Genomic DNA, 25,360 nt, shown 5'->3' on the forward strand with positions numbered 1-25,360 from the left:
TCCATACAATGATATGATAATAGATGTTAGAAATTTTGTATTTCTAGAATTTCCAGTTACAAAAAGGTGTGAGATAGACTGAATAGAACGTTAATGATTTAAACACCAGAAAATAATTATTTCAGACTTTCTTTAAGATTTATTTCCCTTCCATTCTCTTTCTTTGATATCAGAGAAGTAGGGTTCAGTAAAAATCCTTGGTAATTTTAGTGGTCTCAAATTAAATTTGGGCTGAATTCTAAACTAAAATAAGGGAGATGTCCTACAGAGTGCAACCTAACTCACCAGCAAAACTGGGCAAGAGACCCATACCATTAGAGCATATAATCATCTAGAGTTTTCTTCTCTATAAAATGTTCTACTGAGAAAATATCAAGGAGAACTGTCAGGTGCCTGAAGGAGGGAACTATTTCTGAATGAAGATAATGTAAATATTCAGGATTCTTGTGTTTCCAAACGATGTTTAGAAATTCACTAAGAGACTCACAATATATATGTGGTTGTCCACTAAAGAAATTATTTTGGAGAACATGATTAAATAACATAACGCAGCATATATATATATATATATATATATATATATATATATATTATATATATATATATGATAAATAATTGAGGTATTAGATGTCTAGAGTCAGAATATGGTCTTAGTTAGTTTCTAATTCATGCAAGAAACTATTGCAACATAAAATAATAATTTATAATACCTTGAAAGTTTAGTTTTAAATAAATTTATAGATAGATAGAAAGGCGAGGCTTGGTATAGCTACTATATAAAAGCAAGGGAAATACTTCCTTCCAAGGAAAAGAAGGGAAGACATCCTTTTGACCACAGGAAAAACTTTGAAATCCAATGATATAACAGCAAAAGAAGGAACAGCAATATGAGCCTTCTAAAAGACCCTCTGGCTCCTCTCCACTGTTTCCTTTCTTTCAGCTCCATCATTAATTAGAAATGTTGCTTATCAATAGAGGATAAAGGAAAAAAAAGAATTGTTAGTTTTTTGTCTCGAATTATGAGGCAGGAGCTATTAGAAAACTTTAGTGCCACTCCAGCAATTTCCATTGTAAAAAGGTCTCAGGTAAGTCCTGTATTTTTGGTTTGTTTTGTTTTGTTTTAAGTAAAAACTTTATTTTAACTCCCTTTATTTAAAAAGATTTTCTTGAAGTCAACGTTTTTCCCTATTGATAGTAAAATGCTTAGACTTTGGCCTAGTAAATGGAGAAAATAAATTCTTTTATTTATTTATTTACTAGTGTCCTAGTACACAGAGTCATGCACATTGAAAGGAAATTAGAAGAAATATTTTAATATTGCTATTTGCCCTTTCTCTATATTAGAAGTGTCAATCAAATTCATGATAGACAATGACAGATTGAGACACATTATGATTGGTGCCAGTGAGAGCTTTATATGTATCACACATGCGTGAGTCAACTTAGCCTTTTATAGATGGAGAATAAATTTGCTTAATTAGACTTGCTTTCTGATTTAGCTAAACTTTTTCCAGCACAGTGAATCAACCCAACTTCTCTTTCAGGTAATTGTCAGAAATACAGCAGTAAATATCAACATGAAGCAGATTATTATTGTAGATCACACAGATAGAACATAGAGTAAAATATTTAACTGTAGCAGTGTTTGACTATATTCTGTGCAGTGAGAAAATGTGAAGTCATTTTCAAGTTCCACCATTTCTTACTTCTTTTCAGTCAGGTTGAGTTTCTAAACTTTCTAGATCTCCATTTTCCAGCTAATGAAAAGAAAATAGGATTCTACTAAGTCTCCTATAAACCTACTCCAGGACTTCTGTAAAGATTAAATGAGATGAGGCACATAATGTATCAAAAACATTTGGTTAAAGTGTAAAATGTTTGTACCTTACAGATGTCGTGTTCCTGGGCTAAAGAAACTACAAGGATGCTAGTCAGTAGGGAGAGAAATCCAGGCGTTACTATGTGATGTCATTATACAGCACCCACAGCCACCATTTCTGGCCTGGGCTGGGGTGTGGGTCACAATTTGTGCTGCCATTTGGTGAGGTGTCGCTCCAGAGTCACCACTTGGGGGAATCCAAATGTTGGTTTGTCAGCGCCAGGTCCGTGGTGCCATTTATTTTTAAATGGCCAGTGCGCATCATGGCAGCTCCTGCATTTAGTATCTGCCTTCTGGTGGTTGGTGCGCATCATAGCTACCAGTCAGACAGACAGATGCTTAGCCTTTTATATATATAGATTGTTTAAAGTATTACATATCTCTCCTATTTCCCTGATTGACTTCCTGCCCCCAGAAATGAAATTCTTATGCTTGTTTTATTTTGAGCCCCATAGGCCTACCTCTAAACTAAGAAAATGACATACTATGCCCTGACTGGTTTGGCTCAATGGATTGAGTGTCAGCCTGCAGACTAAAGGGCCCCAGGTTAGATTCCAGTCAAGAACATGTACCTTGGTTGTGGGCACATCCCCAGTAGAGGGTGTGCAGGAGGCAGCTGATCAATTTTTCTCTCTCATCAATGTTTCTAGCTCTCTATTTCTCTCCCTTCCACTCTGTAAAACATATCAATAAAATATATTTTAAAAAAATGAAAATGACATACTAAACATAGTTCAGCTATGCCTGTGAAGGGACTATTTTCAAGTTTATGGGGAGGGAGAATCTCTGCATGAGAAAGGTCATTAGTTAGTTAATCTTTCCTTGTCATGGGAGTATCTCTCATGCTCTGGGCCCATGCCGGGTGGGTTGATGGAGAGAGAAGAACCTAGAATAATATTTTTGGTAAGATAGTATACATGCTCTTTGTGCCTCACTGTAAAACTCATAGAAAAGTTAATATAAACAAGATGTGATAAAGAATTTAAAAAGCACAGATCCATATTATATGGATTTATATTAAATTAATTTTTGTATGAGTCCAGGAAGTGGGACAACCTTCATAAAAGAGAGCATGGTAGAAGAGAGTAACACACAAGCCCTGAGTGTGGCTATCAGTCTTACTTTCTGAGTACCAGTCCTGCCTCATGAAGCCATCTCCAGACCTGATCAGATTTGCTCAGTCAAGGTCACGATGCTGCTGCAGTTACAATTCAGTTGGACAAGATGTGCACTTCATCCAGAAACTGTTTTTGAAAGATTAAATAGGAACAGGGCTCAGAGGGTCTATTTTCTGAGTTAGGTTGTTCATTTGATTTGTCAAAGTAGGAGTAGGTGTATGTGACTTGTGTTCATATTTATAAGTTGTCTTTTTCTTCTATCATCCATGAAAAACCTGTTTATTAACTATATTAAATAAATACAAGAGATAAATTATCCATTAATTATTTTATTAGGTTTTTGTACATGTGTAACTCAGAGGTCACTGAATATTTGATATTTGATTGCATGAACTTCCAATACTCTTCAAATAGAAAATATAATCTCCTGCCAAAACTTTTATAAATTTCTGGTTATGTTTCACTTATCTAAAGCACTAGTGTGTTACAGGCTTTATTAAAAGTTTAAATGACAAAGAGAACTCAGCTAATATAAATGCAAAAATCAGAATCAGTTATTACATAATCTTGATATTACATCATTTACTGCCAGCCATTTTGCTCAGAATATTTGTCTCCAAACTGTTTTTCAGCCTTCATCCTTCCTAGCAGAGATATGTAGTTACAGATCTTTATGCAATCCCAGGTCTAAAAATATGTGGAGAATTTTGGAGGGGAAGGAATACAATTTTGGTGGAAACTATTTTTCTTACAAGTTTTTTTGTTTGGTTATAATAAACATAACAGCTCACTTAATTACTTATTTATTTATTTATTCACTCAAAGTTTATTAAAACCTAAATATGGCAAGCAGGGTATTAGGTGTGAGGGCTCAATGATTATGGAATATAGTGACTAGGTTTTATGAGAGAAACTTACCTGAAGACAGATGGAAGGGTTATAGCAAAGGCTCCTGAGATGTGTTTAATAGATACATTTTTTTTTAGTACCTCTTGCAAAGCTGAGCTGTGTTTTGAGTGGGTGAACTGTATGGAGGAATGTTACTGCTGGAAATGTAGTACCCATCCATGTAAACTATTTAAAGGCTACAGGTTTAAAGTAAACCTCCCATATTGCTGGGCTAGGAGAAATGAGCTTCCTGCATGCCAATCTGCATTTTTATAATGAAAGACAAACTCTAAATAACCATGGATCAGAGTCAACTTTAATTATTAGTTTCAATAGTGACAGAGACAAATTATTCTGTAAATCTTAAACAATTTAGAACTGATAAGTGGCTTTTCCTGTATTTGACATAGCGTTATAGAAACAAATCTTTTGTGTAATATTAATACAAAAAATATTAGTGTCACCAATTTAATAAAAAAATCCTTATCTAAGTGTAAAATATGCAAGTAAAATAAATCTGAAATTCAAATAAGAAACTCCTCTTAAACAGATCCAAACCTTATATAACTGGGTTAGAAACACTAGGTTGAAAATATTTCCCATGTCAATTACTCAGCTTAGGAATGGAGATAGATGGTACATTCAACAGGACATATCACTCAACATTTAGAATTCAAATATCTACAAGAACATTTTTACAAATGAAGTAGAAAAATATGTTCAGGGTTATTAGGGGGAAAGAGATTTATAAGACACAAGTCAGGTATAAATGGACAATAAGGTACTATTTTTAAACCAATCCTGATCTATATTCAATGTAATATCTTAAAGAGCCCCTTTGCCTTCAGTTCACACAAAAATATTATAAACAAGTTTATAATTTGTCATTTATTTGAATGTCAGAATACTACTTGACATTTATACAGTTTGAATAAATATAATTTATATAGTTTGAATAAATACAATTTATCTCAAAAAGAAAAATACAAACAAACTTTATTTCTAAGTCTGTCATTTTTTTAAAATTGTCAATATTTCTTAGGCAATAACAAAACATATATGTATACATACCCATGTATAATGGATTGTGTTTTTTTTTTAATATTAAGAAAATAACAGCTTATAATTTTCTGTCTGATCAACATAAATTTCTATAATGTATATTCCACATAAACACACTAGTCTTTATCCAACTACCAATTGAAGTGTGAGTGCTCTGTAACACTGAAATAAGTTTCTATCACAGCTTTGTGCAGTGATTCCTTATTTATTCAGAGCTAAGCTCACACATTTGTATTCAACTGGTGAGACACAAAGAAACATCTCCCAAAGTCACATGCCCTTTGCTATCAGGAGCCAGGCTCTATCCGTCTCCACATTCCCAGTGCTCAGCATTGAGCTAGGCCCATGGTCGTCATCTCATGTATGTTTGCTACATGAATCAATAAGGGATCACTGCACAACATGCTGACAGAAGTACTTACTGTGTCACACTGGTAGTCACTCTTCCCATCCTCATGTCTTATTCTGTGACTTTTCAATTCTGTTACTGATATTGAAATGTATTTTTTTTTTAAAAGCCTAAAAAATACTGAAGTCAGCTATGTGGTTTCTAATATTCAGATATAGAAACTGAAGCATGAGGATATAAAAACATTTTTTTTTCCTTAAAGAAGGAAGATTCGCAGAGTAAGCATGACTCTAAGGGCGGTGGGTCAATTTTTGTCCTTAATTTTTTTCATTTATGTTTGTTCAGAACTGTGTACAGAGTTAGTTCACATCTGATTTTTGTCCCCAAATTTAAGCCAGGATCATTTTGCAAGGTGACTGGGGAGAGGATTCTCTGGACTGAGGGGATGGCAGGGTAACTTTTTCAGCTCCTGGGCTTTAGGGCTCCCTCAGCTATTGGGCGAATACTCAAAATGGCCCTTCTACTTGAGGACACTTCTCTGTCTCAGAGCTAAGTCTGTTTGTAGAGGATGCTTGGCTCCCTCCTTCTGTTCTAGCCCTAGATCTCTACAGGCCTTTCTTCCAAGCAATTCAAACAGCTTGAGAAGGGGCAGATGGGGATTGAGAAAATGAAAGAAAGAGACAAACACAGACCTAGAAGAAAAAAGCTGGGACCGGGTGGAATAGCTGTTCTCTGATGAAAAGACAGTGACCCAGAACCAATATAATGCATTTATTTTATACAGAAAAATACCAGGAAGTTTTACTAAAGCCCAAGACAAAGGAGACTATGTGCCTTCTTGTGGGAAGGCCCAAATAATCGTCTAATTTCTGGGAAGGCCCAAATAATCGTCTTTGTTCCTGGTGCTTGGCAGGACTTAGATAATAAAACCCACCTGCCTCAGGCTAGGTGTGTTTCCAGGAAGTGGCTCTGCCAATGCCATTGGATTCAGCTGACAAAAATTAAAGAAATGCTCATGTGCCTTCCCAGGAGCTTTCTACGGAAAGAAATGCTTATTTAAAAAAAAAAAAAAAAAAAAGAAGAAGAAGAAGAAGAAAAAAACTTTTGTCCCAGTGTCTGCTTTCCCCAATCATATAATGAAGTTGGATTATTCCTTGGCCTGTCACTGCCCAGGGAAAGTCCCCACATCATGTGCTTGCTTACCTTTGTCAAGTGTCTACAAGCCTGAATGGTCTATGTTGTGTGTGCTTTGCATAAATTTGCAGAGGATTCCTCTTTCTTTATGACTGCTCTCCAGAGATTATATTTTGTGAATTCCCTGATATTTTTCAGGCACCTCTCCTCTGCTCTAGTTTATGCTGAAGACTCTGAGCTTAGATTCACTAAAGACCATGAAAGTCTATACTCCAGCAAATCATGAGTTAAACTTTTAATGCCTCTTGACACACTTTGCCATCAATAACTAGTATTTATTAGCCTTCCATTTGAAGTGTCTACTAGAAATTTAATTGTCCCCCTAGTAATGCTTGAGGATGGCAACATATAATTTTTTTAATAAGACTTTTTTTTTCCAGTTTTAAGCTTATTAATTTCAGGTAGTTCATAATCAATATGACAAAGACATGTTTCATTTTATAAGACTCCTGCATGCTCTTATTTCAAAAGTGTAAAATTAGTTACAGCTATCATATTCTTTAATATTTAAAGTTTAAAAGTTACTAAAAATATTATTACTTTAAAAAGTATTGGGTAATACCTATTATCTCAAATAATAATACCCAGTCATTCTATGGTTGATATATATGCATTAGTTTTTGAAATGTATTTGACTAATAAAATTGGCAACCTGAGACATTTCATTACAATGTAAGACAGCTGATATTTTGAGTTAGGTTTTCGCTTGGCTATACCATACAACTAATGGCAGTTACCCAATCACAGGTCCATGCATAGCAGGAGATTGAAATCCTCCAAAAAAAATAGCAGAACACACACACACACACACACACACACACACACAGCAATAACAAAAAACATAGGGTACATGAATTTCCAGAAGCTTTCTTTCTGATCACAGCTTATATCCCAATAACATTTTACATAGCCTCCTACGAATCTCCTTAGTCTTAATGGAATAAATAATTGGGTTGAGCATTGGAGGCACAAAGAGATAAACCAGGGACATGAACTTGTGCACATGCTCAGAGGAATGCTTCCCAAATCGGTGAATCATGGACACGCTAACCATGGGCACATAAAAGATAAGCACAGCACAGATGTGTGACACACAAGTGTTGAGTGTCTTAAGTCTTTCTTCCTTGGAGGCAATGGCCAACACAGAGCGCAGTATGAGAACATAGGAGAGAACGATGAGCACTGAATCCACACCAAAGGCAGAGATGACAATGAACAGGCCATACATACTATTGATGGTGGTATCTCCACAAGGCAAGCGGATAAGGTCTGGGTGCAAGCAGTAGGAATGGGTCAGCGTGTTGGCCTCACAAAACGGCAGCCTCCTCAGAAGAAAAGGCAGTGGGAAGACCATGCAGAAACTGCGGATGATGATGGACAGGCCTATGTGAACCACACGGATATCAGTGAGCACCGATGAATAACGCAAGGGGTTACAGATGGCCACATACCTGTCAAAACTCATAGCCAGCAGGATCCCAGACTCTGTCCAGGAAAAAAAGTGGATGAAGAACATCTGGGTTAGGCAGGCATCAAAGGCAATCTCTGGGTCATGGAAGCACAAGACAGCCAGTACAGTGGGCAATGTAGAAAAGGACACACCCAAGTCATTGACAGATAACAGAGACAGGAAGTAGTACATTGGCTGGTGTAAGCTCTGCTCCTCCTTTATGATGAAGAGAATTAGAATGTTGCCCAGGACAGAGACAGCATAAAGCAGCAAGATGCAGGCAGTTAACCAGTGCTCCAGGCCCTCCATCTCTGGGAAGGCGGTTAGTGTGAAGCTGGTAATGCTTGAGATGTTAGTCCCAAAATTCTTCATGAGGTCCATGAGAAGCTTTTAAGGAAATATAACCAGAGTGAAGTGAGGTCAGACAGTGGAGGACGTAAACACCAAGAGTGATCACTGTACTCAAGATGGAAGGGACAATGACATTTACATTTGACTAGAGGCCCAATGCATGAAAATTCATCCACTCAGGGGCGGGGGTCCCCCAGCCCTGCCTGCACCCTTTTCACAGTCCAGGATCCCTCTGGCAGTGCGAGGAGCGGGCCTAAGCCACAGTCAGACATCATTAGTGCTGCCGTGGAGGTAGGAGAGGTTCCCTCCACCACTGCTGCACTCACAGTCATCAGACTGGCTTGTAGCTGAGCAGAGCTCCCACCGTGGGAATGTACTGACTATGGGGCTTGGTGGGGGGTGAGGGAGGGCAGCTCCTGCATTGAGCATCTGCCCCTAGTGGTCAATGTGCATCATAGCGATCAGTCATTCCCAGTTGTTCTGCCTTTAGAATCAATTTTCATATTATCCTTTTATTATATAGGATACCAAAGATCATGAAAGGGTAAGGAAGAACTGGGTCAGGGCTCATTGGCTCTAGCCCAGTCATATCCACAGATGGGCCATGGACTCCAACTCCTTTCCCACAAAAATCTTTTGATTCTTATTTATTTATTTATTTATTTTATTTATTTTTATTTTTTTACATTATCTCATTCTTTCTATCTCTGCCTTTTATACAGAAATATTCAAATCTTTTCCAGTGGTGGAAGATAGTTTTGCCCTTTTCCTCTACATAATGTTATCCACCATCTTCTTCAAGAAACAAGATACAAGCCTAACTGGTTAAGCATCTGCACTCAGAGGTTTGATTCAAGTCAAGGGCACCTACTTACCATACTTCAGTTGCAGGTAGACTCAATCCCTGGCCCACATTCTGGGTGTGTGTGTGCGGGAGGCAACCAATCAATGTGTCTCTCTCACATTGATGTTTTCTAGCTCTTTGTCCCTCCCCCTTCCTTCCCCTCTCTCTAAAAAATCAATGGGAAAAAAATTACGCTCAGGTGAGGATTAACAAAACAAAATAAAAAGAAGCAAGATACAATATGTCCTCCCTGGAGTTCTCCCCCCCCCCCCCCCCTTATATTCTGAGCTGAGTCTCCTCTCTTGCTTGTCCTAAAACATCACTTCTCACCCTCTCTTTGTTCCTTGAGCTCTTCAGTTATTCACCGAGAGTCCAGGGCTTCTTCATCCCTGGTTGTGCATGGTTTTTCTTTCTGGCATGTTTACATCTATTTTTGCTGTTTAGATTAAGGATTCTCAAATTGTGCTGCATGTTGGAATCACTTGAGGAAGTTTAAAACCTTTTTTTTTTTTTTTTTTTTTTCATGAGCCTTGCTCTTATCAGTTAAATCAGGAACTCTAGCAGTGGAACTCAAAAATCAGTATTTTTAAAAACTTCTCAAGTGATTCCAATAGGCAGGCAAATTTGAAAATTAGAGGTTTACATATATCCTACCTCACAACAATTTTTTCTTTATTGAGGATTAATTTCAGGATTAACTATCATAAGAAACAAGGACTAACAAAAACCCCCTTTATTGCCCTCACATGCTCTTTTGGTAATCACTCATTTCTCTGCTCTCTTTATAACTAATATCTTCAAAACTACTTTCCACTCATAATGTCCTTCTAATCTCTTCTCTGTGTGTCAATGATCTCTAGCTCAGACTTCTCTCCTAGCTCTAGTCTCAAGCATCCAACTACCTATTGACAAATATGAGGTTGAACTGTGAAGTAGTCATCATACTTGATCCTTTCCAATATGTATCATCTTATAAAAATCCATCACCAGGCAGAAAAACCTCTGAGGCATCTCCCACTTTCTCTCATTCACAGATATAATTGACCTATAACCACCTTTCCAAAATATACTAAGCACTGGCTTTCCTCTCTATTCCATTTCCAACTGTAATTCATTCCTCAGCATCTTTTACCAGAATTTCTTCAAGACTTTCCTTGGTGATTGACCTACTTAACATCATGCCCCTCCCTAATGCATTATCCACAAAATAGCCAAATTATTTGTTCATAATATAAATAAAATGATGTTACATTATTATTGAAAATTTTTCCAATGGTTTTCCTTCCTTTCTGAAATAAAATTTAAATAGAATTCAAGCATCTTTACTATGGCATACAGCAGCATTAACACTACCTGGAAACTTATCTTCCAATCATTCTAATTATTCATTGCATCCCTGCTCAATGTCATATTTCCCTGTTGTCTATACTAAGACATATTTTTCTTCATGACATCTATCACTCTTTAGAATTATAACGAATAGTTATATATGTTTGGTTATTTGATTATGTCTTTCCCCCTCAATAAATTGTAAGTTCCCATCATTGTCTGTTTTCCTTCTTATTTTATCTTCAGTGTCTTGCCATGTCACCATGCTTAGAGCCCTGGATTAGGACTCAGGGATTACCAGCTCTAAGTTCTAGTCAACAAATACTGATTACACAAATAAATTACTTTAGGAAGAAGGTATTATGAGCTTTTTCAAATATTTGTACCCTAATTACTACAGAACTTTGAAGTAAAGAATGAGATTTCTACAGACCTTCACGAGGGAAGAGCTGAAATCCCCATTTACCTCTGCAGGGCAGCTCTGGTGGGTGGAAGGAGAGATGTAGGTGAAGTGTCTACTAGGGAAGAAACACTGAGAACTCTGTACACTCTGCATACAACCTCCCTGCCAGCCTCCACCCGCTCCGTGCCCTGCACTGTAAAACTGCCTCTTACAAGTCCCCTGAGCTCAGTATATCCCATGGCTCAGAGGCGGCTGGGGCAAGAGGGAATACAAAAATTGGGGGTAGATGGCTCCTCTGTGACTTGCAATTTAAGGTCTTTATTTTATAGAAGAGGACATGATGCCCAGAAATAATCCATCCAGCAGGTGAAAACCGGAGCTGGTTTGAAGCCTAAACCCTCTGACTCCCACAGCAAATTTGAAAGAAATGCAGTTTCTGTCATATTTTTTAATTCACTTTTCAAATTACAAAAGTGCTTTTAAATACAATTACATCATATTATTTCCATTACCTGTATGATCAAGTTCAAACGTTTATATGGGCCTGTGCTGTGACGACTGCCTTCCTTTCATATTTTATCAGGAGACATTTTCCCTTTGTTTCTTTTTCTAATGCAACCATAGTCATCTTTCAGTGCCTTGACTATGCAAGGCTTACTCCTTCCTCATGGCCTTAACAAATCTACTTCCCATGTCTTGGAAGCTTTTCCGCATTTATTTCCCTTCTCCTGGTTAGCTTCTTATCCATTAGCTAGCTCTTAGCTTGAACTGTCCTATGGAAGATTCCCCTAACCTTTAGCCTAATAAATATTTGCCCTACATTCTGCATTGATCCTTTCTAGCACCTGCAGAGCTGTGATTATTGATTTAATGCAAACAATAAATTATGTATTTGGTGCCTCTCCTACATTACTGTGTAAATTCCATGAAAGATGAGGCTGTGTCTTTCTTATTCTTTAATATACTCAAAGCACTCAGCATAGGGTATAGCATGTAGAAAGCATTCAAATAATACTTTTGCCATAATTAACACTATCAGTTTAATAGCATCAGCCATCTTTCCATCTGGAAAACGGGTTGCCATGGTATTTGGTGAATCATGTTTTAGGGTGCAAAGAGCATGAATACATCTATTCAATTTATGTTGTTTTGTCAATGTATCTAGATTCCTATCAGCCCCACAGTACATAATGACCTGCATTTGGTTGTTTACTTAAAAAAAAAATTACGTATTTTTGCCCAATCTAAACCAATTTTCCCAAATCTATTCATTTCTAGATAGAATCTTTATAAAGTAATTGTATCACTTCCTACCTTAATTAATCTAAGCTAATGTGCACCAGAGAAACCTTTGACCCTACAGGCTGTGTGAACATTTCCCTTTTCTGGCCTACCACATATAGTAATCATAGCATCTTATGTCAGTAGGTGATAACTATTTCCATTCATGTATACTAATTGAGTAGTTCATGTGTTGGTCAGCTCCACTAATATATTTAAACTCTACAAAAGCCTTATAAAATGGATACTACTGTTTTGCTATAAGAAAACTGAGACACACCAAAACTGGTTTAGCTCAGTGGATAGAGCATCGGCCTGCAGAAAAGAAAACTGAGACATGCTGACTTAAATAATTTTTCCAAAAAGTGTAAGTGGCAGAACTGGCATTTAAATCTAGGCACTCTTTTCATTTTGTTTGTTAATTTATTTTGCTCATTTGATTCCACTTAATAAGTGAAATCACTTATGCTTATTTCACTTAGTATAATATTCTCCAGGTCCATCTATGCTGTTGCAAAAAGTAAGATTCCTTTCTTTTTTACAGCTGAGTAGTACTCCATTATGTAAGTATATCAATGGATTTTTTTATCCACTCATGGGCATTTAGGTTGCTTCCAAATCTTGGCTATTCTAAATAATGCTGTAATAAAAATATTCCTTCAAAATAGTGTAACAGCTTTCTTTGAAGTGGGAATGCTGAGTTATAAGGTATTTCCATTTTTAATTTTGTGAGGAAACTCCATACTATTTTCTACAGTGGCAGTACCAATATGAATTTTCACCAACAATGCTTGAGGGTACCCTTTTTTCCACAATAGTAGCACTTGTGTGTTGATTTATTTGTGGAAGCCATTCTGGCAAGTGCGAAGTGATATTGTAATTTTAATTTGCATTTCTCTGATGATTAGTGACTTTGAGCATCTTTCTTTTTTTTTTTTTTTTTAATATATTTTATTGATTTTTTTACAGAGAGGAAGGGAGAGAGATAGAGAGCAGCATTCTATTGGGGATGTGCCCACAACCAAGTACCAGAATTGAACCTGGGACCTTTCAGTCGAATGGTGAACACACAACACATTATACAGTTTATGTATAATGTATACATTATGCTGAATTGTATACTTGAAACCAATATAATTTTATTAACCAACTAGAGGACCAGTGCACAAAATTTGTGCATGGGTGGAGGTTCCCCTCAGCCCAGCCTTCACCCTCTCCAATCCAGGACCCTTCAGGGGATGTCCAACTGCCCCCAACCAGCAATCAGGCATCCCTCTCACAATCTGGGACTGCTGGCTCCTAACTGCTCACCTGCCTATCTGCCTAATTGCCACTAACACACACACCCCCGCCGCCAGCCTGATCATTCCTAACTGCCTCCTGCCAGCCTGTTTACCCCCAACTGCCCCCCTCTGCTGGCCTGATCAACCTCAGGCCATGCCTGCCATCCTGGCACCGGGCCAGTGGACCTGAGGCTATGCCCTCTGCCCAACAGGACTTGACAAGGGTGGGACTGGCCAGGTCTGGATCTCACAGGATTTTGAGGTGCATGTGGATGGGCGGGGACTTAACTCTGGGTCCCATGGTGTGCCCCAGACTCTGACAGGAGGAAGGTTTTCATATACATTTTACTAATTTTCTTTGATCTCTGACACTTCTATTATAGATAAAGGGCAAATAGTAATATTAAATTATTTCCTCTAATTAATCCCCTTTTAATATGCACAAATTTTGTACACTGGGTCACTAGTTACAAATAAAGGGATAAAATAAAATAGCTCATTTTTCTCTCAAGGTTTGTTACATTACTGAAAGATCCCTCTAAAAAGTAGTAAATAGCAAAGTCCAAAAATGGCAAAATTGTTTTCCCTTCATTTTAACCAGAAGACACTTTAACATAGTAATTAAATATACAGATGACATTTTATTTTTATAGAGGACAGACTTTTTGTTTCATTATATATCTTTTCTGAAAGCTATTGTTTACATATTTTTCATTATCTTGCTCATTAACATAATGGGCTATATTGAGGGATTTTTGAAAAATGTGTCTCTTTTTTAATCCTAGGATGCATCAACTATTCTTTGTCTATATTGCTTAATTGCATGTACAACTTTTAGTATTTATACATATGTTTTCATTATATGCTTAATCTATAGAAATTTTGTTGATACATTTTCTTTTCTGTACTCTTTATCAGGACTATATTTGACCTTTTACAGTTTTCAAATTTTATTTTTGATTTAAAATTTATAAGAAGAGTAATCTATTTCTTAAAATTTTTTGGGAAAGTAAAGAAAAATATATTGTACTATAGTATGTTGGAGATGGTGGGAGTATAGTTGTCAACTTCCATTCTTTTTTCTCAATTACCACTTAATTCTTTCTTTGTTTACATTTTATAATTTGTAATTGTCCTAAAAATACCAATTTGTTCAAGATTTTGAATTAATTACAGAATATTCTACTATCATTTAAAAATAAATCTAATTTACTAATATATATGATTGTTTAAGTTTTATTTTCCATTTGATTTGAATTTCCAGAGGTTGGTGTATTCTGTCAGCTTCTTAAAGAATTAGTCATTGGATTACTTTCACTCTTTTATTCACTTCTCTTCTTTCATTTTTTTAATTACTTTATAAAGTATTTTAATTTTATAATGTCCTTAATTGAATGCTTCATTTCTTAACTTTTACTCTTTTGTTTTTTATAAAAATACTACCCAAATTTACCAAGTTTAAATATTACTGAAATTTATATTATTTAATACAGTTTATCTGCAATTACATTTATTTCATCCTAAAAGCTGGGTGGACAGTGTATGTCATTGAAATAAATATTTACATGTATAGCTATAGCTATTATAGCATATATATTATTTTAAACAATATTCTTTTGACACAGTTATTTTATTTTATTGTGATAAGGACACATGAGAGCTATTCTCTTAACAAATTTTAAGTGTGCAACACGTTATTGTTGCCTATAGGTACAATGTTCTATAGTAGATCTCTACAGCTTATTCACCTTGTTTAACTAAATCTTTATGCCCATTGATTAGCATCTAACTCCTTATTTTTCCTCCTCCCCAAGTCCTTGATAACCATTATTTCACTCTTTGATTCTATCAATTGGACTATTTTCTTTACTTTACTAAGTGCAATTATGCAGTATTTATCTTCCTGTGACTGGTTATTTCACTTAGCATTATATCCTCAAAATCACCCATGTTGTTGCATATTGCAGAATTTTATTTTTAAAGGCTGAACTAATATTCCATTTTACACATATAGCATATTTTATTTATGTGTTTATTGGTTGATGAATATTTAGGTTGTTTCTACACCTTAAATATTGTGAATAATGCTGCATTAAACATGGAAGTGATAGTAATTCTTTGAGATCCTATTTCAATTATTTTGGGTAAGTATATCATATGGTTATGACACCAAAAGTACAGCAAAAAAAAAAAGTAAAAATAAAAATAAACAAGTGGCCTACATCAAACTAAAAAACTCACATACAATAAATAGAATAATCAAACAGTATAAAGGCAACCTATGAAATGGAAGAAAATATTTACCAACCATATATCTGACAAGGGGTTAATCTCCTAAATATATAAGAAATGTACAATTCAATAGTAAAAGAACAAATGGGCCAAGGAGTTGAATAGTCATTTCCAAAGAAGACATACAAATGCCCAAAAGGTATATGAAAAATGTTCAATGTCTCTGATTATAAAGAAAATGAATATTGAAACTACAAAAAAATATTTTATACTGGTCAAGTTGGCTTTTAGCAAGAAAACAAAAGATAACAAGTCTTGACTGGAGTGAAGAGGGGTCTGGACCTTACACACTGATGAGAATGTAAAATAGTGCATCTCTTATAGAAAATATGATGAAAGTTCCTCAAAGAATTAAAACTAGAACTATCTTCACCATCATACTGGGGAAAAGAATCCTTCACCCATTGTGGTACTATTTCCACAGTAATAAGTAGTTTAGTTTTCTTTGTGATAATTCACTTTAAAGAATTATAATAAAAATATATTGTGACAAATTTGGGGACTGATTATGAAGATGTGCATTTTTTAATTAAAAAAGAAAAACATTTTTTGCTAAATGATAACCTGGTTTATCTTGCCAAAACATGTTAATTAGCATCTTAACTAGTGCCAGGATATCATTAAGCATCTGGTGGCAGAAATCCTAATAGGTTGGTGCCAAAAAAAATATTTAAAAGCCTTGTTAAAATAAGTTTAGGAAACTCAAATTTGGGTAACAGTAAATATCTTCTGAGTCTTGGCCTTTCACCATGATTCCTGCTTAAAACTTGGTTCCCAGTAGTATTTTGAAAAGCCTCTGACGAATCTCCTTGGTTTTGATGGAATAGATGACAGGGTTGAGCATTGGAGGAACAAAAAGATAAATGAGGGACATCAGTGTGTGCACATACTGTGGAGCATGCCTCCCATAGCGAGCTGCCATAGACACACCAACCATGGGCACATAGAAGATGAGCACAGCACACATGTGTGATACACACGTGTTGAGTGTCTTTAACCGTTCCTCCCAAGAGGCAATGGCAAGTACAGAGCGTAGTATCAGCACATAGGAGATGAGAATTAGTGCAGAGTCCAGGCCAAAGGTAGAGATGACAATGAATAGACCAAAAATATTATTGATGGTGATGTCACCACACGGCAGGCGGATAAGATCTGGATGCAGGCAGTAGGCATGAGAGAGTACATTGACCTTGCAGAAAGGCAACCTCTTCAGAAGGAAAGGCAATGGGAAAACCATACAGAAACTGCGAATGATAACAGACATGCCCATGCGTGCCACACGGGCATCAGTGAGCACTGTGGCATAGCGCAGTGGGTTACAGATGGCCACATAGCGGTCAAAGCTCATAACCAGCAGGATTCCAGACTCTGTGAAGGAGAAGAAGTGGATAAAGAACATTTGAGCCATGCAAGAATCAAAACTGATCTTCCTTAAGTGAAAGCAAAATGTAGCCAGAACTGTGGGCAGTGTGGAAAAAGACACACCTAGGTCATTAACTGACAGCATGGACAGGAAATAGTACATAGGCTGATGCAAGCTCTGCTTCTCTTTGATAATAAAAAGGATAAGGGTATTGCCCACAATGGAGACAATATAGAGGGTACCAAGGAGCAGAAACATCCAGTGTTGGGAGGTCTCCAGCCCTGGAAGACCAGTCAGGGTGAAAGGTGGAAACTCTGAGCTGTTGTGGGGGTGACCTCCCATAATGGGGCTATTTCTTAGATTCTATGACCACTCTCCTGTAAAAAAAGAAAATAATACAATTTTATCAATGGCCTGAGCCTAATATTTTAAGACTCTTAGATACCATCCAGCCACTTACTTAATGACATTAGTCGACTTTCTTTCATTCATTCTTGTCTCTCATTGTCACCAAAATTTCTGAAATTGTCTGAGTTTTCTCATTTTTTTCTAGCTGGCTAAACAGATTACATTGCCTTTTCTTTACAGCTCTGCCTATTGCCACTTTGTTCTTTAAAAAATATATATATATTGATTTTTTACAGAAAGGAAGAAACATCGATGAGAAAGAAACATCCATAACATCCATTCAGCTGCCTCTTACACACCCCCTACTGAGGATGTGCCCGCAACCAAGGTACATGCCCTTGACCGCTGAGCCAAACCGGTTTCAGTGGAATTACTTCTTATCCATGTTATCGATCTCTCTAAGTAATAACATCATTGTGACTAAGATTAAAACTCAAAACCCAAACATCACTGACTCTTTGCTTTATGTAATACATTAAACTGAGTAAAAACTGATGAAATACTGATGCCAAACTGCCTCTGCCAGTACCTTTTTTCAATTTCTTCGGCCTTCACTTTATAATTCAGAACCAAGAAAATTCATTCTTTTGCCGTTATAACAGCCTCCTAATAAATCTCATGCTTATCTTTATTTCATTCTCTAAATCTGAAAGACTAATATTATATATATATATATATATATATATATATATATATATATATATACCATTGTTCTGATTAGAAACTTTTGCATGTTTCCTCATTGCCAAGGGATCAAATCTAAACTCATTAGCCTAGGATTAAAATTCCTCTATGATCAGTACTAAGTCAATATTTCGGGTCTCAAATCTCAGAATTTCCTTCCTTGTTCCTCAAGATACCCAGATAGGTCTATTTTCTGTTATACAAATGTGAACCACAGCTCCTCAGCTCCCAGAGGTTTCCCAGAATGTGCTTACGCATTCAAGCCGTCACCCAGGCCCCAGGATCAATGATGCCCTTCTTCATGAACACTTGGCTGGTCATGGCCAGTGGGTGTAACTTCTCCCATCATTTTCACAGTTCTAATTTGCATCTCCTTCTGTAATTGATTCTCTCCTTGCCTTGCATTGTGTGAGTCCTACCTTTCTACTGACTCACCAGAAGCAAGAACTCAGCCCTATCTCTTGTTTGGTGTTTCAGTCCCGGCCATGGTTAGTGCAAGGTCTTGATGAGGAGATGTACTAAAGTCTCTGATCCCTTCTTGGTTTTCGCTGTCTTTGTTGTAAATTGCAGATATTAAGAAAGTTAGCTAGAGAGGTTATGTAGGTCCAAGGGGTGGATGGTTGCATCTCTGAGTTGCATCTCTGAGTTCTAAAGCCTGACCTGCACCTCACCTTCAGCTTTTCACCTGCCTTTGCTTCTTTATTTGCATCAGGACTTCTCTATCCTTCCTTGTCAGGATGCAATTTTTTTCTCCATTCCATATTCTTAAGACCACTGTGCTTTCTCTGATAATAATTCCTAAACATTTTTGGTCACCTCTGTGTACAATATGCAGACACCCTCCATTTGGAGTCTTTTAGAATGAAGTAAAGTCCTGCCAAGGATCTTCCAAAGCAGCCAGTGTCTTTTTATATACCTCCCACACCAGATTATCCTGAAAATGTGTGTGTGTGTGGGGGGGGGGGGGGTATTTATTCACTTCAAGGCATCTATATCCAAAGTACAGCCTATTAAAGTGTCTCTGCTGGGAAAGTGGCTTGAAGCAGGAAGCATGGCAGGGTTTCAGAGAACAAGAGCAACAGATAGAAAATATAGAACTGGGAAGGTAATAAAAGTGAAAGCATGCAGGAAACGCAACAAAAACTAAGACCTGACTCAGATTAGGGTCAGTCTTTCCTCCTTTATACTGTCATATTCTAGCACTCAGTATTTCTAAACTGGATACAGAGTGCCTTAGTCCTGAATCTAGAGGGTCTGATGCCCCGATTTACCTACCTGGGATAGCTCCGTGCATGGAAGGCACAGAGAAAGGGAGACCAGTAGTGAGGGTCCTGCATGCCCTGCCCATAGCTTCCAGTTACCTCTGCCACCTGCTTGGCCTGAGCCATATAAGGCTGCCCCCAGGAAATCTCTTGAGCTTATAGCAGCTGAGGAGCTCATGGGCCACTGGGAATATGGTGCATCCACAACGCTCCAGGACTCTCTGATTTAGCATTTCATCACTCATATAGGGGAGTAGGAATGATCAGAACTAGAGGGACCTGCAAGAATATTTTATATAGCTCCCATTTTAGATAAGAGATCATTATAGCCTAGAATGAAAAAGTGACACCTCAAATTTATATAGCTTGTCAGTGGCAGAATATTTAAACCTAGGTCTTCTAACTTAGCTTTTTTACTCTGTAACTATGAACAATATCTATACGAAATACTGAGTCCTGTAAAGAGTTAAGCCACGTATAAATTAATTTCAACATCTGAATGTCTGAGAACACGTGAAATTCTAACCTGGATCGTCCATAAAATTGATCCCAAGTATAATAAGAAGCACTGGTATATTGTGACCACACACACAGGTTAATTACAAGTCAAATTATATTGATATAATGGGTTTGCCCAGGTTAAGAAGGTATTGAGGGCACTGTAGTATGCTGCCTTCTTCATTTTTTATTAATTAGGCACTATGTTTTTTATTTAAATGCAATACTTTTTTCTCTTTTTTCCAGCTGTTTGTAGAGGAACTTTCCTGTGCCATACACTTGGCGAAGCACCATAAAGATCTGGTACCAATTTCCCTGGATATGCTTTGGAGGGATAATAGAGGGAAGGGAGAGGGAGAGATAGTTTTCCCACTCTCCTGACACTAATTGGATGTCCTCTGATTCAAATAAATTCTGACACTACCTGCCCCGAGATAGCATCAGATCCTACTGCTTAAGGACTCTGTCCCACAAGATTGTCCTCCTCTGATCAATGAAGAGGCTATGGTAAACCATAATATTACCCTGTTGGGAATTGGCTTCTCATGGTGAGATCTGAGGGGATGCCTCTTGCTATCTATTTCCCATGTGCGATTGAGACCTGTTTGAAGAGGCAAGGCAATACCTCCTCTCCTCTCCTTCCACCAAAGCACGGCTGACCTGCCCCCACACCATGTTCTCTGGCTCCTGAGATCCTATCAAGGATGGGTCCTAAGAAACCTCTGCCAGATGGAGAATGTGAGTGTCAAAGATCCTTGTGCTAGTACATGGTAAACCAGGAATAAAATTCATTCTTCTTGACTTTTAGCTCCAGGGTTTCTTTACCTCAAGTCAAGTCCCCACTACAGGGCCCTCTACCTAAGGGACTTACAGAAGCCAAAATGTTGGGTTGGCTAGAGTTGAAGTTAATAGAAATATAATCATTAATGATACTCAGTATTCACAATGTTTCCTCAATTTCAAAAATTCTGTGGTCATTGTTTCTTTCAAATCAACCAAATTTAGAGAGAAACACTCTCTACCCATTTTACAGATAAGAAAAAATAGATTCAGAGATATACCACTGAGTGGCAGAGCTACATTCTTACATAGACCATTCATTTACTCAACATCATCAGAAAACCTAATAATTTTTATCCAACAAAGACCCTTGAACATGCCTCATCTATTTGTTAATCCTTACTACCTCTACCTTTTTTTTTTTTCCTGTTTATGCTATCTTTACTATTTTATTGTCTCTCTGTCATTACCTCTCTTTATATATACCCCTCAAAAATAAAGAAGCCCTGGTTGAGTAGCTAGGTTGGTTAAAACACTGTCCCCATAGGTCAAAGTTGCAGATTCAATCCCAGGTGGTCAGAGCACATACAAGAATTAACCAATGAATGCATAAATAAGTGAAACAATGAATCAAAGTTTCTCCTTTTCTCTCTGTCTCCCTCCCTCTCTCTAAAATCAGTAAATTAAAAAATAAAGGAAAAGAGAAAAGGAAACAAAAGAAGCTAAAAAAAAAAAAAGTCTCACTCATCCTTGTGACTAGAAACTTCTGACCTTCCCTGTGGCCACCTGTTAGAGCTGAGAGAGAAATCGGACCCCTTCCTTCGTACCCCACTCAGATCCAGTGCTTGTATCAGCTTCATCTGTAGGCCACAGAAACTTTTAAGTCTTAATGATTGCATAATTCTATTGTTTATTTATTTACTTACTTAGTTATCTCAAAGAATAATCCATTGATTTTATAAAGAGAGAGGTAGAGAGAAGGAATATCCTTGTGAGAGCTCAACACCTATCTGCTACCTCCTGCACACCCCCTCTACTGGCAATCTAGCCTGCAATTTCTCTATGCACAGGATGACACTCAACCAACTGAGTCACACCAGGCAGGGCCATAATTCTATTATTTTTTTAAAATTGGTCATCCTATCTAACAAAAGTGTAACATGCAAATTTACCATCACTCCAACACACAAGATGGCCATCTGCCTGTGGACATAAATGACAGCCATAAGATGGGCAGCAGTGAAGGGCAGTTGTGGATGATCAGGCCTGCAGGGGAGGGCAGTTAGGGGGGACCAGGCCAGCAGGGGAGGGCAGTTGGGGGGGACCAGGCCTGTAGGGGAAAGAAGTTAGGGTGACCAGGCCTGCAGGGGAGGGCAATTAGGAACAATTGGGCCTTCAGGGGAGCAGTTAGGTGTTGATCAGGATGGCAGAGGAGTGGTGAGGGGGTGATCAGGCAGGCAGGCAGGTGAGCAGTTCTGAGCCAGCAGTCCGGATTGCAAGAGGGGTGTCTGACTGCCGGATTAGGCCCAATCCCTGTAAACCAGCAGTAGGACATCCTTCAAGGGGTCCCAGATTAGAGAAGTTATAGGCTGGGCTGAGGGACACATAACTCCTACCTCCTTGCATAAATTTCATGCACCAGACCTCTAGTTTATAATAATTCACATACCATAAAATTTAATTAGTGTACAATTCAGTGATTTTTAGTATATTTACAATGTTGTACAACCATTATCAATATCTAATTTTAGAATATTTTCATCATTCTAAAAATAAGTTCCATAGAATACAATTAAAAAACTTAGGTGGTAGTTTCATTTTAAAATATCAGTATTTACAAAGACTAAACATAATACCCTTTTCTGCTATTTAGATAGTCAATTACATTTTTAAGTGTGAACATTTTTGAGGGAGCATATACTATTTCAAAATTGTTTTAGAAAGTATCTAAGCAAAAATTGTGAAGACCATTGTTTTGGGAAAATGTGAGAGGATATAGATATATAGGTATAGTAGTCCCCTCCCCCCCATCCATGATTTTGCTTTTCATTATTTCAATTATCTCTGATCAACTGTAGTCTGAAAATACTGAAAATACTAAATGGAAAAATTCCAGGAATAAGTAATTTGTAAGTTTAAAATTGCACCATTCTGAGTAGTGTGGCAAAACATTATACCATCTTATGGGGGCCTGAATTAGCCCCTTTGTACAGCATATCTACACTGTATACACTTCCTGCGCATTGGTCACTTAGTAGCTGTCTCTGTTATCAGACTGACTGTTGCACTATCACAGTGCTTGTGTTCAAGTCCTCCTTACTTTACTTCGTAATGGCTCCAAACCTCAAGAGTAGTTTAAACTTTATCACAGGTACATATGTATAGAAGGAAAAAAAAAGTACAGTATGTAAAGTTTTGGTACTAGATGTGGTTTTAAGCATCCACTGAGGTCTTGGAACATATCACTCACGAATAAGGGAGGAAACTACCCTATGTACAAGGGAAAGTTATACAGTACTTTGAAGGCATTGATTGAAGAAATCCTTGATGCAAAAACTTGATGTGTCACTAATGTAAAAGAATATAAAGGGATCTCACTAGAGGACTGATACTGTTCGCTCCCAGGGCTAGCTTTGTGGGCATGACACCTGGACAGTAGCGTAAGGCCCATGCTCAGAAGGTTCCTGGGTTCACTTCAATGTCCTGCTTTCATGCTCTTGAAATTCTTAATTTTGAACTTTTATTTTGTGAAATCAAGTCTGATAGGACAATGGAGCATAAAAAATGTCCACTGCCATTTCTTGTCACCCTATTTGCATATAACATTAGTAATGCCCTCTATACACAGACTACCATGGACCTACAATGTATGAAAATATAGTGATATTTAGAAGGAGAGGAGAAAGTCAGAGATCATCAGGGAAGAAAACAAAAATTGCTAAATTTTATTTTCACCTTCCTTGAAATTTTTCTAAGGATAGCTTCCCTTCTTCATTTCTTTCTCCTTTTATCAGTCCTCGCCCCCCCCCCCTTTTTTTTTTCTCTACAAATGAACACCATGGCTAAAATCCCTAGAGTAGATCTCCCTAGGGTTTCATACATGAGAGTCGCAAAGTCAATAAATAACCTCGCTTACTAAGCCCCTTCACCAGTGGAGGCTGGGACTCAGAGCTAAACTGAAGCCACTCACTGGGTTCACAAAACTAAGGACAGATTACACATTTCAACCCAGACATATCAACACTCAGACACCATTATCGTCCAAATTACATGCTGCACAAAAACAGTTTTTACAGCCTGCACAAAAACACTTTTCACATTCCTAAATGAGCCATTTCACTCATGTATTCAGCATCTGTACAAGATGTTACTCCGCCACGTACTCTCATGCAGCCTCACAATCACATATGACACGGGTCACAGCTCCAACCTCAGCATGCTCAACGTGTGAACACCCATCGGTCACACAGGTATGTTCTTGAAATCAGATTCTTCAAAAATCTGTGTATTAAAGTCTAGGTCTCAGAGGGAACTCTGAAGAACTTCACTATCACAGTGACCCAGAAACAAGGCTGAGAGAGACAAATTTGGGAGGATGCCTTATTCCACCCAGAGTGATCCTGGGGCTCTCTATCCTTTCCCTATGCATTTCCATGGAAAACAACTTTGCTTGTACCTAATCTTCCTGGAACTCCCATCCGTACAGGCTTCCAGAGTAGCAGCTTCCTTATAATAACTATTTGAAACCTTCCTTTGCAAGCAAGAATAGGCTAGGGGAAAGGGGGAAAGGCAGATATAGTGACTCCAACCCTCCACTCTCCACCACGAAAGCTTCTTTTCTCTAGTGGCTGGAGCTATTTGTGGAAGTCTCCAGGCAAACCAGAGGGACGCTCCACTTTGTCTCTGGAATTCAGATGAGTAAAGTGATTGCAGCATTAGTTACTGATATTAGAGTGCCTTTGCAAAATAATAAAATAAAAGTAGCAAATTAAGTGTTGGCCATACACATGGACAGTTAAGTGAGATGAAAGCAACCAAATGTTAAATATGAGATCTAAGACCTAATTTTAGTTCTGACAGTAACAGGCTTTGTGATCTGGATTACATCAGCTCACTTATCTGAACTTGGACTTCTTCTTGGCAAGACAGAGGTGAGTATAATTATTATATTCTGTATCACTCCCAAATGCAGCTATGAGAAAGAGTTTGTAAAAATGTGGAGGGCATTGTTTTTGGTGTTCAAACTTAAATTTCACGTACGTTACTCTCTCAAACACAAAAGCTGTGTGAAATAAGCCAAGTGTTGTCATTCTCAATTTAGAATTGAGAAAATTGAGTCTCAAAAAGTTCATGAGACTTAAACAATGCTAAATAATGAATAGTAGAAAAGCTGTGATAAAAATTTCAGAGTTCTTGTTTTTTTGTTTTCCAATTACAGTTTACATTCAATATTATTCTGTATTAGTTTCAGATGTAGAGCATAGTGGTTAGACAATCATGAATGTTACAGAGTGGTCCCTCTGATATTTCAAATACCACCCAGCCTCAAAGAGAGTTATTGCAATATCATTGACTATTTCCATATGCTGTAATTTAGATTTCTGTGACAATTCTGTAGCTACCAAGTTGTTGCTTTTTATAA

The 25,360-nt window shown here is 37.4% G+C and overlaps 2 protein-coding genes across 2 annotated transcripts; both read right to left on the minus strand.

The window, feature by feature from the left end:
- Positions 1–7,367: 7,367 nt before the first annotated feature.
- On the minus strand, positions 7,368–8,312 carry LOC311627746 (olfactory receptor 51I2-like; the record flags this gene model as incomplete). Its single annotated transcript, XM_084894306.1, has 1 exon — positions 7,368–8,312. The coding sequence occupies one exon, from the start codon at positions 8,310–8,312 to the stop codon at positions 7,368–7,370; it is 945 nt and encodes a 314-aa protein (XP_084750432.1).
- Positions 8,313–16,483: 8,171 nt separating this feature from the next.
- LOC311627743 (olfactory receptor 51I2-like) lies at positions 16,484–17,428 on the minus strand (the record flags this gene model as incomplete). Its single annotated transcript, XM_084894303.1, has 1 exon — positions 16,484–17,428. The coding sequence occupies one exon, from the start codon at positions 17,426–17,428 to the stop codon at positions 16,484–16,486; it is 945 nt and encodes a 314-aa protein (XP_084750429.1).
- Positions 17,429–25,360: the final 7,932 nt, after the last annotated feature.

Source organism: Pipistrellus hanaki (assembly GCF_964339955.1).
Source record: "Pipistrellus hanaki genome assembly, chromosome: 9".
In the NCBI taxonomy this organism is placed as follows: domain Eukaryota; kingdom Metazoa; phylum Chordata; class Mammalia; order Chiroptera; family Vespertilionidae; genus Pipistrellus; species Pipistrellus hanaki.